General features: G+C 38.8%; 2 protein-coding genes across 2 annotated transcripts in view; both read left to right on the top strand.

The window, feature by feature from the left end:
- sspo (SCO-spondin) overlaps window positions 1–7,276 on the top strand; it is a 76,690-nt gene extending 69,414 nt beyond the window's left edge. Inside the window, exons 116-119 of the mRNA XM_077624180.1 lie at window positions 3,428–3,488; window positions 3,841–3,971; window positions 6,063–6,213; window positions 6,871–7,276. Of these exons, the coding sequence (XP_077480306.1) occupies window positions 3,428–3,488; window positions 3,841–3,971; window positions 6,063–6,213; window positions 6,871–6,893 (366 nt within the window). The 3' untranslated portion in view covers window positions 6,894–7,276. The remainder of the gene's footprint in view (window positions 1–3,427; window positions 3,489–3,840; window positions 3,972–6,062; window positions 6,214–6,870) is intronic.
- Window positions 7,277–10,536: 3,260 nt separating this feature from the next.
- kcnh2b (potassium voltage-gated channel, subfamily H (eag-related), member 2b) overlaps window positions 10,537–13,279 on the top strand; it is a 94,077-nt gene continuing 91,334 nt past the window's right edge. The window contains exon 1 of the mRNA XM_077624632.1: window positions 10,537–11,354. Within this exon, the coding sequence (XP_077480758.1) occupies window positions 11,279–11,354 (76 nt within the window). The 5' untranslated portion in view covers window positions 10,537–11,278. The remainder of the gene's footprint in view (window positions 11,355–13,279) is intronic.

Here is a 13,279-nt window from a genome sequence, read left to right as displayed (position 1 = left end):
ATTGTGGTAATAGACAGACAGACAAAGAAAAAAAGAGAGAAAAAAAGACTATTAGTGCAAAGTAATGGCAGTGGTGCTCAACGTGCCCTCAAGAGCTCATATTAAATGTGTTCAGATGTATACAGGCTTTGAAGAGAACCTAAAAACTTCAAAAGTCAATTGACAATAGTCAAAATATGGACAAGAATAAAGACTTTATCATAAAGTCTTGATTATACCAAAACAAATATCATGACATAATGTCCAATATCACACAATTTCACAGGAATTTAAAAGTTACGAGAACTAAGTCGCAGTGTTTGAAGCCTAATTAACAACAGCATTAAACCAAGCACTGTTGAGAAGTTTCACTTTTCATATTTCGGCATATTCACACCATCATCACTGTGAGTAATTTAATGTGAATATAAAATCATCGGTCAGCTCATGAGAAATAAGTACACACTTGAAAAGCTCTCTTTTGGGTTCAGGTGGTTCAGTTTTAAGACAGAAGTGCTTTGAATAAAAACAAACAATAATACTTTTCTAAAGAGACAGTGAAAGACTCATGAAAATTACGACTTTATTCTTTCAATATTTTCAATCTTTTTCTCTCTTTTCTCACCTCGTTAAATTGTAGCTTTTAGTGCATTCATCTACATTGAAGCACACAGTAAAAGCGCGATATGCAAGGTTATTTACTGAGGTGTACCTGGAGGACAAGTTATAATAGTAGTTGTTTGATGACCCACAAAGACCTTCATCTTTCACTGTGTTAACTGGCCTGCAGTCTGCAGAGGCACACAATAGGCTGTTTGCTGGCCATAACACAAAATAAAACACGACTCAGCTTATTTCCTCCCCCTTATAAGTAATTTGATTTCGCGCTTTGTACATTTCCATTTAGAATATAAAGACTTGTAAAATATGCTTGGCCTTGCGTCTTTTGGAATGAATGGTGATGTAAAAAATACAATTGGCCAGCACAGTATGACGGGAAAAATATGGTTGCATTTGTTTTTTTACACTGGCCTGTTATAGATTTTAAAAAAATGCAGAAAGCCCAATTATTGCAATTGCAGGATAATGTTTAGTCTTTATATTATGAGGTCGATTGAGCTTACTATGTCTAAATGGCTATTTGAAGGCCAATATTCTACAGTTTAGTGACTCAGTTTTGTCCAATACAAATTCATCAGACAGAATCGTGATGCAGACTTTTACTCAGGTGACTTTTTTTGGGTAATGATTAGGTTTTTAACACCTTTTGGTTTTTATACCCCAGCCATGAATCATTTATCTCAATCTTTATTACACGCTTGAGTGATTGTCTATGCTGTGGATGTGCTCGAGGGTGAGTTTTAGTATTTCTTTTTAGCTTGGTTATTAACTAGCGGACATGTGCGAGAAGAAATAGTGGTAAGACCACAGAACACCATCATGCCTAGTGGAATACAAATGAAAGGATTCTTTTTTTTAATGATTTCTGGGGAAGATGTACTTTTTGGACCAGGACTTGTACTTCTAAAATCTTCAACTATTTTCCCAGACCAACATGCCAGTTCTCTTCATCTGTTAAATACTACCAGTTTACAAATGGCACGTATGTGGGTTGTTTTGTAAAAGTCGCTGGCTGAAACAGATCAATCTGTGCTTGCCCAAGTCTTTCACCGGCATCCACTTTATGCTTTAGTGGAGCAATTTATTTTACCCTTTGAAAGCCACTTCTTTGCTAGTCCATGGAAGGTAGCACTGTTAAAGCACATGGGTGGTTAAATGGTCATTTTGCCGAGAACATCCATCTGAGTGGTCAATTATGTATGCCCAATGTACTGGCAGGAGAAGAAGAAAAATGTCCATATAAAATATGTATCCATTTCTGCAGCCTATTTGACAGGTACAATGTTTAGTTTCAACATTAATGAAGGCTAAAATATTCAGCGATAGAACACGTAAACACACCAACACAGGTTTTGGTCATTTTGATTTTTGTTATCAATATACACAAATAGTTGTACTTTGTCTCCTTTACCGTTAAACCAATGACAAGCTTTAAAATATGACTTGAGCTAAATTGGAAATGAAAATTATATATCTGCTTATGGGGTCACCACAGATGAGAGAATTACCTTGTGTAGAAGTATATTTAATGTATGCCTTTAGCTCACCTGTGCTTTATGAAGGCTGGGTTAGAAATAAAATCGCTGACAGGCCAAACTTTCAAGGTGAGTTGATCGCACCATGAGCTTTACAACTAGGCACTTTAATAAGCGGTGCACCTCTGATGCACACTGGTTTGCCGTTGTTATCTTTCAAGGATCCTGAGTTGGTTTAACAAGCTAACTGGTAAAGATGGGTTTATTATACTTAAAAGCCATGGGGATTTTTTCACTTTGAGATTTCCCGTTACCGATTTTAAATGAGCAGAAAACATTTCACAGATCACACTTCCTTCCATACAACCCATAAGCTCAAAGTCATGCTGCTCATGCACTCCCGCCCTCTTAGTGAGTTGGTTCCTGCTCATATCCCTGAGGGTAGACTGCCGGCGGGGGCGAGTGGGATGAAATGTCCTCGGGGTGAATAGTTCGGTGTGCCGATGTTTGATAGAATAATGGTGCAGTGAAGATTCAGGATTGAGTTTAAGCAGGTGTTGGGAGCCTTCTGCCAAACTTTCAGTTGCTTTGCATTCTCAAAGCAGCTATTCTCAGACTCGAGCATCTTGGGAAAGGACGACCTTTCTTTAGACTACATCTCTCCACCTCAGTGCCAAATTCCTACATCTTTTCACAAAAGCCAAATTCATAATATGCTTCCTTTAGAGCACATGTGTCAAAGTGGCGGCCTGGGGGCCAAATCTGGCCCGCCGCACCATTTTGTGTGGCCCGGGAAAGTAAATCATGAGTGCCGACTTTCTGTTTTAGGATCAAATTAAAATGAAGAGTATAGATGTATATTAAATGTCCTGATTTTCCCCCTTTTAAATCAATAATTGTAATTTTTAAATCATTTTTTTCTGTGTTTCTAGTTCAAAAATCATTTTGTAAAATCTAAACATATATAAAAATAACAAAAATAAAACATTAAAAAATAAACATTGTTTTAGATCTCTAAAAACGGAATATTCAGGGCTTTTAATCCAGTTCTTTTAATCTTTTTAAAAAAAATCTAAATATTATATCTAAAATGGTCCGGCCCACGTGAAATCAAGTTGACGTTTAAGCGGCCCGCGAACCAACCCGAGGCTGACACCCTTGCTTTAGAGGAAAATAAAAGGCGATGGTCCCTGATAAAAGTACAAGTAATGCATAAATATTTACTGAAAATCAGGGATTGCTTTTACATTGGGATTTATAACAAAAATATTTTATTCCTCACCATGTGTTCATTCCCCCTTGCAAAAAAAGGGCATATTTACATAAATGTCATTTTCTGTGATCACCTTCAGGGCGAAGTCAAAGTCGAGGAACCAGGCAGCTGTTGCCCAGTCTGCAGGAAACCATTCCCAGGTAAATAATTTACAGAAATTGCAGCCCATACAATATTTGCGCCAGCCAATTTTGGAGAATCCATTGTGGTTCATTAAATGACGGAATATATAGTGCAGGCTGCTATAGTGGCCAATTAGCTAGAGATTTCCTTACGCAACCTGCACTCGGCCTTAAATCTCTTTGCTTCATATGCTAAGGGACCGCAGCAGTGTCACGTTATTCCCCAGAAGGAAAAAAAAATGAACTGGCTCTCCTGTTTTATGGTTTTGTACTCTTTCTTTGTCATGCAAATTGGAGCCGATATTCCTTTTTATTTCTCCCTTGATCTTTTAACTTGACAACGTCCTTTACTTCTGTGTGAATCCGTCAGACGAGTCCGCGCCAGAGTGCCGCCGTTACGTTCAGGTCAAAAACATCACAAAGGGAAACTGTCGGCTTGACAACGTGGAGGTCAGCTTCTGCAGGGGACGCTGTCTGTCCAGAACTGATGTCATCTTGGAGGTATGGACAAGCTATGACACTCATTCATGCGTATTGATTGCTTGACTATCTTATAAGCAGGCCCTCCTGGGGGCAGTTATTTTATTGAATGGGGCCAACAAATACAAAATGATAATAAAGGATATGCTAACAATGACTAAGCCTTTCGTAAACACCCTAATGCAATATTTTGCAGTAATGTGCGTTTTTAATTAAGTCCGGTCTTTTTGCAACCCAACAAACTGTCCTTTGTCTGGGTTTTTAATGACAGCAGAATTATTGTAAGGGACCTGAGTAATTAATTTGTATTGGTCTCAAACAGTAGCATCAAAGTCAAATTCATTGTGGGACAAAATTAAAGATTCTGAAAGAGTTGCAGGCCAGACTCAATACTATTTCTTTCTTAAAAGATGCAATTATCATGGTTTGACTTGAATATATATATATATATATATATATATATATATATATATATATATATATATATATATATATATATATAAATGACAACGTCCTATATATAAAAAGAACAGGATTTTTTCTACCCCTCGACTTCCGCCTAGCAACAAGTCACCACAATAAACATATGACAGAATTAGGAAAATGCAATTATATTGTGCGCTAACTAAGATTCTATTTTGTTTAGACATTTTTTGTTTATTTGCACAGTTGAGTACATTATTGTATATACAGATCACAATTCTATCATTCCATTATTTTCTTCTGCACTTTATAAAACATAAAGGATTTTTTAACCAAAGTTTGGTACCTTGACTTCTCCAATTTATAATGGATGCTTGATTGTGACCACTCCCACTCATAACTTCTTTCCATGGGTCACGGCAGCTGTGCCAAGGGTGTTTCTTACTACAACTGCCTGTCGGCAAAGTTGCGGTGATCAGCAAATAGGCCCTGAATATAACTCCAAATGACCATTTGTGCAAAGAGATACGTACATTCCCTGTTTGGGAACATGGATCATTTAGGTGTTGAGTCACCATTGAGCTAAATATAGATAGATATGTTGATCGGCACACGTGAAGGAGAATGTTGGAGGTCACGTGCTGCGCTCGTTAAAGCTTCTGTCTGCCTCCTTTGAACGCCCTTTTTTATTTTATCTTCATCCTGCTCGCAAGACAGCAAAAACGGCGCCATATCACCATGGCGACTTTGTTCTCTGTTGGCATCCATACATCTCCACTTTAAAAATAGAGTCAGTCACGCTGAGAGATTAGTAAAAATAAACATCATCTGAGCCAAATGTGTCATTACCGACTGTAACTGTGGCAACAAGACATGATTACCAGTTAAGAAATGGTATGAGGCGAAAGTCATCTGTGCATTTATCGCCCAGGTTAGTTGAAAAATAACAATGGAATGAAAGGCATCTTTCTTATTTAACAGTTAATGTCATCTGATACAGCACAAAAGCTGCATTATTTTTTGCCATGATAATAATAATGAGCTCCATGTTGTTGTGTTCAATGAGGTTTGCTGGGAGGGTTGTTTACAGGCTTATATAGATTAGTTTTCCATCACAGTATGTAAAGCGTGCGTATACATGGAATTTTGTGAATCTGTCTGTATGTAACATCCAATGTATTGTACTACTGTATTTTGCCGTTTAATATACCCGGGTATATTAAATGATTTTTTGCTTTTTTGAGCCTCCCGTTTGTGCGCCATTTAATATACCCCTGCCGTTTAATATACCCGGGTATTTAAAACGGCAACTCAGCTTTTTTGGCAAGATTTGTATGGTGTTCATGGGGGCATAATTATAGATACTTAAGTTCATTAAAATTCCAAGTCAGACTTTATTCAGCAGTAAGTAGTTTTAACCTCAGCTGTAAGTAGTTTTAGTCTGCAAAACGTTGATGCACCCCGTCACGGCATGAAGAGTGCGTAGTGGATCGTACCTTCCCGTTTGTGCGCCATTTAATATACCCCTGCCGTTTAATATACCCGGGTATATTAAATGGGGGGGGTATATTAAACAGCAAAATACGGTAGTCATCTAAAGACAATTTTGTCTCCAAATCTTTAACCACTCCACTTGTGCATGGATTTGATCCTATCATTAAACTTGTCTTCTCTCTCATTTCTACTCAGGAACCCTACCTGAGGTCTGTGTGTGAGTGTTGCAGCTACCGTTTGGACCCTGAAAGCCCCGTCCGCTTCCTCAGCTTGCTTTGTGACAGCGGTGAGAGCGAACCGGTTGTCCTGCCTGTCATACACAGTTGCGAATGCACCAGCTGCCAAGGTGAGGGAAATGCAACTAAAATGATTTTGACTGCTACCTGTTATTGTAACATGTTACGGGTTACAATAATCTACACCAAGAACCAACACAGTAAAGGGATACGTTAATTTAAACTCAAATCATCAAATAGGTGAACTAAACTTAGCCCCTGCTCTCTTCCAACCTTACCGAACCATCAATAATTCAATCACAGATTCCACTTGGATTGCGTAAGCTAATTGGATGTAGCCGCCGCACAACACGGAGCATCCCCCAGCTCAAATTCCCTTCTAAGAGCTACAATCCCATGGACACCACGTCTGACGGATTTGGTCACTATGGCAATCAATCTTTTACACACGCACGCAAACCAGCTGCCATCATTTGATATGTGTGAGTGTTCTCTTCTCATGAGCGCAGCCACAAACATGCAGATGACTCACATTCCCCCCCCAAGTTGGTGATTTTGCGTGCGGTGCCCGTGATGCACGCAAATGTAGCTAATGTCTCAGGAGAAAACATCCATTATTTGAGTTCACTATTAAACAATAAAGCAGGAATGTCATCTATGGCGGTAACAATTCTTAACTTGTTTATTCACAAACAATTGTATAATAGCCATCTTTTTTTATCATTTATTTTTCTCCCTTGTTGTTTCTTGTTCATTTTCATTCACAGGGGGTGACCTGTCCAGAAGATGAGAACATGTGAGGACAATTCCTATTACAAATAAAAGATTATTTGGCCAAAACAAGTAAGAGCCCTATTTAGAGGGAATAGATAAATGGACCGGTTGTCTTTAAACCCTCTCGTTGTCCACGCAAATAAGTAAGTGGTCAATAGTCATTATATGATATGACTAAAAACTATATTTCTCATTCCAAACATCCTGATTATTTTTCCTGTACAAACTTTTTTTGACTGTATTTTTATAAGTGGTATTAAGGGATCTGTGGTTTACTCTAAGTAGGACTTTTAAACCTAAAAGGATAGCTAAAGTACATTTATATTCTCTATAAATCTTTGTAACCATGTGGAGATTTTTGATTACATTTGTTGATAGAAATAAACATTTGTAAACATAGTGTATTATCTGTGGGTCATTTTAATCTGCAAATCTACAGTGTGTTTATATGAATGACATGATGGCAATTGTTGTATCAGAAATTGGAAAATCAGTGTTTGTGAGCCGTTACGATGAAAATACAGGCCAGCTGACCGTGGCTCATAAAGCTGCTGATTAGAAAGCACGGTTAGTATCCACCAGTGCCTTAGCCTGCCTGTAAAAAGAGCAGATTGTTCTCCAGCCTAACCTTTGTACACATCACCAAGTGGACATCTGAGGCTGTAAAGGCCTGGTATCACTTCAAAATTTCTCTAACTTCTCTTCAGTCAAGAGTGTTGACAGGAATATTCATCCTTAAAATACTGTACGTGTCATTTGAACGAGAGGAGGAAAGCGAGAAGAACCTGGAGGATGCCCACGCACACGCCATGTCGCCTTTGCCGCAAGAGGTGGTGAGTTGTTCAGATGCTTATTTGAGATGCTTTTCAGGTCTATAGAGTTATTATGAGAGCGTTTTGATCTGATTCAATAATTTGTGCCGCCGCAAACTTGGCCTTTCAATGCAATCGATGTAAGCATTTTGAAAGAGTTGACGGAAGTGCCATAATAACCATTTTTTTATACATCGTAGCACGTTGATGTCATATTCATAGTGGGATTAAAGCTCAACAGGAAAGGGCTGTTTAACAGTGATAAGCTATTTCCAGTTACATTGTTTGATCTCTGTACAACTATTTTCATACACTGCTTCAACATAAATAGACAATGATCAAGTAAATAAAGGCATGTGTGACAGCATACTTGCTTTTTGGAGCAAAGTTTTAGCATAATCGTAAATGCCAAAAAGTGAGATTTGTCACGTTTTCTTTTTCCATCCTCTTTCACCTCTTCACCCCTCTTGCCTTTCCTCCTCTCCCTGTGTTCTTGTCCTGACTAAATAAGGGCGTTAAAAAAAGGAAGGCTGGTCAACCCACATGCTCTGATTTTCAGCTAATGTAGTGAATACTCCACTGTGTAATGAGAGTGGAAACTGATGCATTTTTAATTCATTCTAAAATGTCAGATTTTGACTAATAGCTCCTCAGGCCTCATCCAACCGCAAGGCTGCAATCCATCACTTCTTTCTAATCATTAAAACACTGGGGAAAAAAAGTGCATTCGTGATTGTGGGTCATTTTGATCAATGCAGTGTGTAGTGGTGTTAGAGGCCTGTAGCAGAAATAAAAACAAGGCACTTTTATAGTTCATTGCGCCATGACATTATCCTTTTCTAATGGATTTAAGGAAAAATGCTTGTAATGAAACAGAAATTCTAGTCTTTCACACAAATTTCACACAAAACTGCAAAAGCCTGATTGATGCTATATGCTATTTATCCTTTTTTTCATAGCCTATAACATGTAACGCCGAGAACTGGTCACCAGTCAATCACATGACATGGACGGACGTGTTAATTCACATTTATTTATATATCCCTTAATCACAGCAAAGAAGCGAGTGAACCGTCACGCCATCTATGACGTAAGTATACGTTTGGATCATAATCAGATATTTTAGCTTGAAATGCACTCATATTAGATTATTTCATGAAGAGGCCATGTCACATGAATCTGATATTTCATAATCTGATCGACCCCAGTTACACTCAGTTACATATTTGGATGAATTAAGAATATTGTTCTTTCAATTCATAGGTACTGGTTTGTTTCAAACAAAGGGGACCAGTTGATTCTTGCGACAATGACGACATTTGGTATTCAAAACGATTGATTCATATAATAACTTAAACAATTTCGAGTACGTTTGTGGGCCAGTTCCTAAAGAACTAAAAAAAATGGGGTTCTTCCCCTGGCCAAGAGGCACCCACCTACTAAATTTGACCACCGTGCTGTTCTAACTTTCCATAATAAAACAGACAAATAATAGTATAGTAGTATGATTGTCTCTGCCACTGAACCAATTCAGAGTTTAGCATCTTGTGCTCATAATAAAAATAGAAAATCCAGAATACAAAAGCTCCCTACATGACCATAATAAAGAAGTACTTATTATTAAAGAGTTCTCTGTGTCTACTATAGGCGGCGCCTGTCTCAATCACGAGGCAATATCATACTCTCCGGCAGCCTTTGAACGCAGCATCCCTGCCTGACGTGAGGGGAACCCCGCGTGGTGACGTACATGGGTGACTCCCCCCGCGTTATAGCAATTAAAGTAGGTCAATCATATAGCTTTTATTGGTATGGCGGCTTCTTTCCACACAGTGCTACGTTTGCGCGTTAAATAAACACCTCGCGATCTCGAACCCTGGTTCTAAACAGTGGAACACAATGAAACGGTTGCATTTGACACCGGCTGCCTCATAAATGCTTAAAATCGACCCCGCCTTTGGTTGCCATTTCTTGTGCTGACAATGGCATCGACATTTTTAAATAACACAACTATATAGTATATATATCATTTTAAGTATTTTCTTTTGTTAGTTTTAATGAATAACAGAATCAGTTTAGAACTCAACCCTTGCACAATGATCATCTTTACACTTAGGTTACAGTATATTTGGATTTGTTTATTAAAAAATACTGAATTATCATCTATATTTAGTATAGTAAGTCAGTTTTGTGCGTTAAGATCACAGTTAAAGGGGGAAATTAAGACAATGCATGAAAAACGTCGAATTTTAATTATGTATTTCAAATTTCCACGTACAGCGATTTCCACAGCAAGGTGTACCTTTCTCCTTCATTTTTTTTCCCAATTTCACAAGCGTAGGGTGAAAAACTGCGGGCAAACCAGGGGACGTCCGTGTTTTCGTAGTCAAATGAGCGGATGCTCAAAATACAACGTCCACGTAATCCAAACATTACGGTAAACCCATTCAAAACTGGCGAGGCAGTTAACAGCCCTCAAAAATAGCACCTTTATATTCCTTTTTTATTTACATTTAACCTGTGAAATTGCATGTTTTTAGTATGTGAGTAATCAGTGAGGTCTGCTACTAGGATTGACCCACCTTGCAAGGAAATTATGGAAAAAAAACTTTATTTACAATACAAAAAAAGAAGCACAAGTGCAACCTTGACAAAACCTTTATTTACAGTATCACAAAAATGCATACTAATAAAACAGACGCCTGTTGTTCAGGGGGATTGCCAGTCTTCTGTTTTGAATGGGTTTACCGTAATGCTTGGATTACTTGAGCGCTCTATTTTGAGCGTCCGCTCATTTGACCACAAAAACGCGAACGTCCGCTGTCCTAACCGCATTGAGAGAAAACTCCACGTCTCCTATATTGACTCCACGTGTACTGAGTATCGAACGCGTATTCGGATCTTGGAAGAATCTGAACTTTTTATTATTATTACCCATATCAGCGGAAAGTGGTGATCGAGGCTTAATGTGTTAAAGAGGCGCAGCTGTGGAGCCGAAAGCATGCGGCCAAAAAAGCGCACACCGAAAGAGGAAATCGCACGAGGAGGATGAGCAATCCAGCTAAACAAAGCTCCTCCAAAGTCCTGATCGGGGTGGGTTTTTCATGTTTTTTAGCGGATCTGATCCAAGAAGAAGTGGAATGAGAAGAGAAACAAAGGCGGCACCCCTCCATGGCTCCAAGCACCACGAGGCTCGCAGCCAAGCTCCCTCGGTTGTCCTCCCAGGAACGCTTCGTCGTGCGCCATGAGTGGACTCTCGTGGCTGATCTCCAGTGAGAGGAGAACACATCACCTGACAAACGCCCCCCTCCCTCTCCATCAGTACCAAAGCAAGGAAAAGGTGGGGACTGAACCAGACACCGTCGCTTCCCCGTATTGCAAACAGTAGGCAGTGAACGCCTCACATTAGATGCGCGTTTTTCTGGGGAAGGACAGAACTTTCTCTGTAATACCTGGGGAGAGGGGACTCCCAAGGACTCCCAGGGACTTGTTACCCTGACTGGGTCAAGCCTTCAGGGTCTCCTTGTAAGTAGTTTTATTTTTTTTAATCTTTTTAAAGTCCTGATAAAGTCCTGGGGCCACTTCATCGAAGATGCCGGTCCGGAGAGGCCATGTGGCTCCTCAGAACACCTTCCTGGACACCATCATCAGGAAATTCGACAGTCAAAGTGAGTCCCAATTCAATTTATATCTAATAATAGTCTTCATAATTACCACGTTAAAAAAAACACATGCATTTTGGTTAGCATTACATCATAGGCAAAGTCATAACTACTGTATCTGATTGCTATTCAATTTACAACAGAATTTGAACTACTATTTTTTTCCCCTAGTTGAATATTTCAATATTAATTTGTATTTTTTTGTATTTTAGCTATGAAAAGTTACTCCCATGTATTTGGTTCTAAGGCAAGCCCTTAAAAAATACTTTAAAAAAATCCAGTTTAAGATCCATATTCTCATATACGCTTAGTACTAATAGAACAATTTAGTGTACTAGTAAAATGACTAACCTTGCAATGCTTTGTATTTTGCCATCAGGAGTATTGTTTATACATTATTTTGATTAAAAAAGGACACAAAAGTATATGGCAGATAATGAGGTACACTTTAAAATCCATATACTTTAGTACTTTTGCTCTCTCGTCAGATCCTTGGGTCACATGCAAGGCAAAATTGTATTAGGCCTAAAGAAGCATTTAACATTAACCTAGTTAGTGCCAAACTAGTTAACTTTGATATCGAGAAAATAAACTTGAATGGCTGTCCTTAGCTTTTCTGCATAGATTAATCAAAACATTAATTAATTGTCACAATATGCCCATAACATTTTCATTCGCATAAGTAGACTAAGGTGCATAAAACCAGTGTGTATATTTTATGTTAATCTTTAAAAAAAAACAATAACATTACTTTTGCTATATTGATTAGCAGTGCAAGGGGTGTGGTTAATTTGTAGAGTCTCTGCCAGCTAGCCGCTTATTTTGGGCAAGGATGATTTATCTTTTGTTAATTGGACAAGCAGTAAAGATTTTCCCAATGAAATGAAACAAAACAAAAATATCTATCGCTATATATTTAATCATTTACAACTTCATTTTTCATAGTGCCCATAATCATGGAGCTCAAAAGGTGTCCTTATTGCATAATGTGTAACCAGACTGCAGTCTACCCATGTACCCTCACCCCCTCCTGTATCTTTGATGCGAATCATTCATGCCCCCCCCCCCCCCCCCCCCCCCCTCGTGACTGTGTGAGCGGACTTCAAACGAGCCTCATTGGTCAACAATGGCACAATTTCTCTGGAAATTCACCCCAGGGCATGATGAAGGGGAGGGTGTTGTTACTGCCTTGTTTTGCCAGATTGATTGCATTATTTCGTGCCAGATTTCCTTTAAAAAAAGGGGCATAAGTGAGTGGAGATTTAATTCAAATGCTGTCAACCCTCACAGTGTACATCATGAATAATCAAATGAGCCCCAATACAAGAGCTGGATCTGTCTTGACAAGGTTTTGATTGGCACTGTCGGATGTATTTTCTCTTATGCGCCATGCCCTGAGCTAAATGTACATACTTTTTCTAATGATGTTTTCTGAGCCTGGTGTAAGCGTAAAGAGCAACAGAAAACACAAGGTGAATAGCAGACCTTGAAAGTGAGAACTCAACATTAATCCTCACTTTTTTTTGCCTCCCCTCCATAAAGGTGAACATATTTTCTCACTTTCTGGAACACGGCATTACACCGAGTGCGTTTCTCCCAGCGTGTCTTCATCACAGATTTACATCTGTTGAAGCGAGCGGAAGGTTGCACCTTCACGACCGGGTGGGATGATTATTTATGGCGAGCAAAATGTGCATCTGAGAGGTCCATAACCATATATCAGTTGTTTCCAAATGTTCTCTCACTGACTCATTTCCTCCCCAATAATTCTAAAATGGTTTATAGAAGGTCTTTTAGTTTGCCTGATAAAGCATGCTAATGAATGTGGTGGAGAAGATGTATTTCAGAGGACATTTTTCAGCTAATTCGATGTTAAAACTACTTCTTGGTGAGGGCTGGAGGTTGTCAGTGTCCCATTAGATCCAAAAGGC

Source organism: Stigmatopora argus, chromosome 17 (genome assembly GCF_051989625.1).
Source record: "Stigmatopora argus isolate UIUO_Sarg chromosome 17, RoL_Sarg_1.0, whole genome shotgun sequence".
In the NCBI taxonomy this organism is placed as follows: Eukaryota; Metazoa; Chordata; class Actinopteri; order Syngnathiformes; family Syngnathidae; genus Stigmatopora; species Stigmatopora argus.
This window is presented reverse-complemented; position numbering and strand designations above follow the sequence as displayed.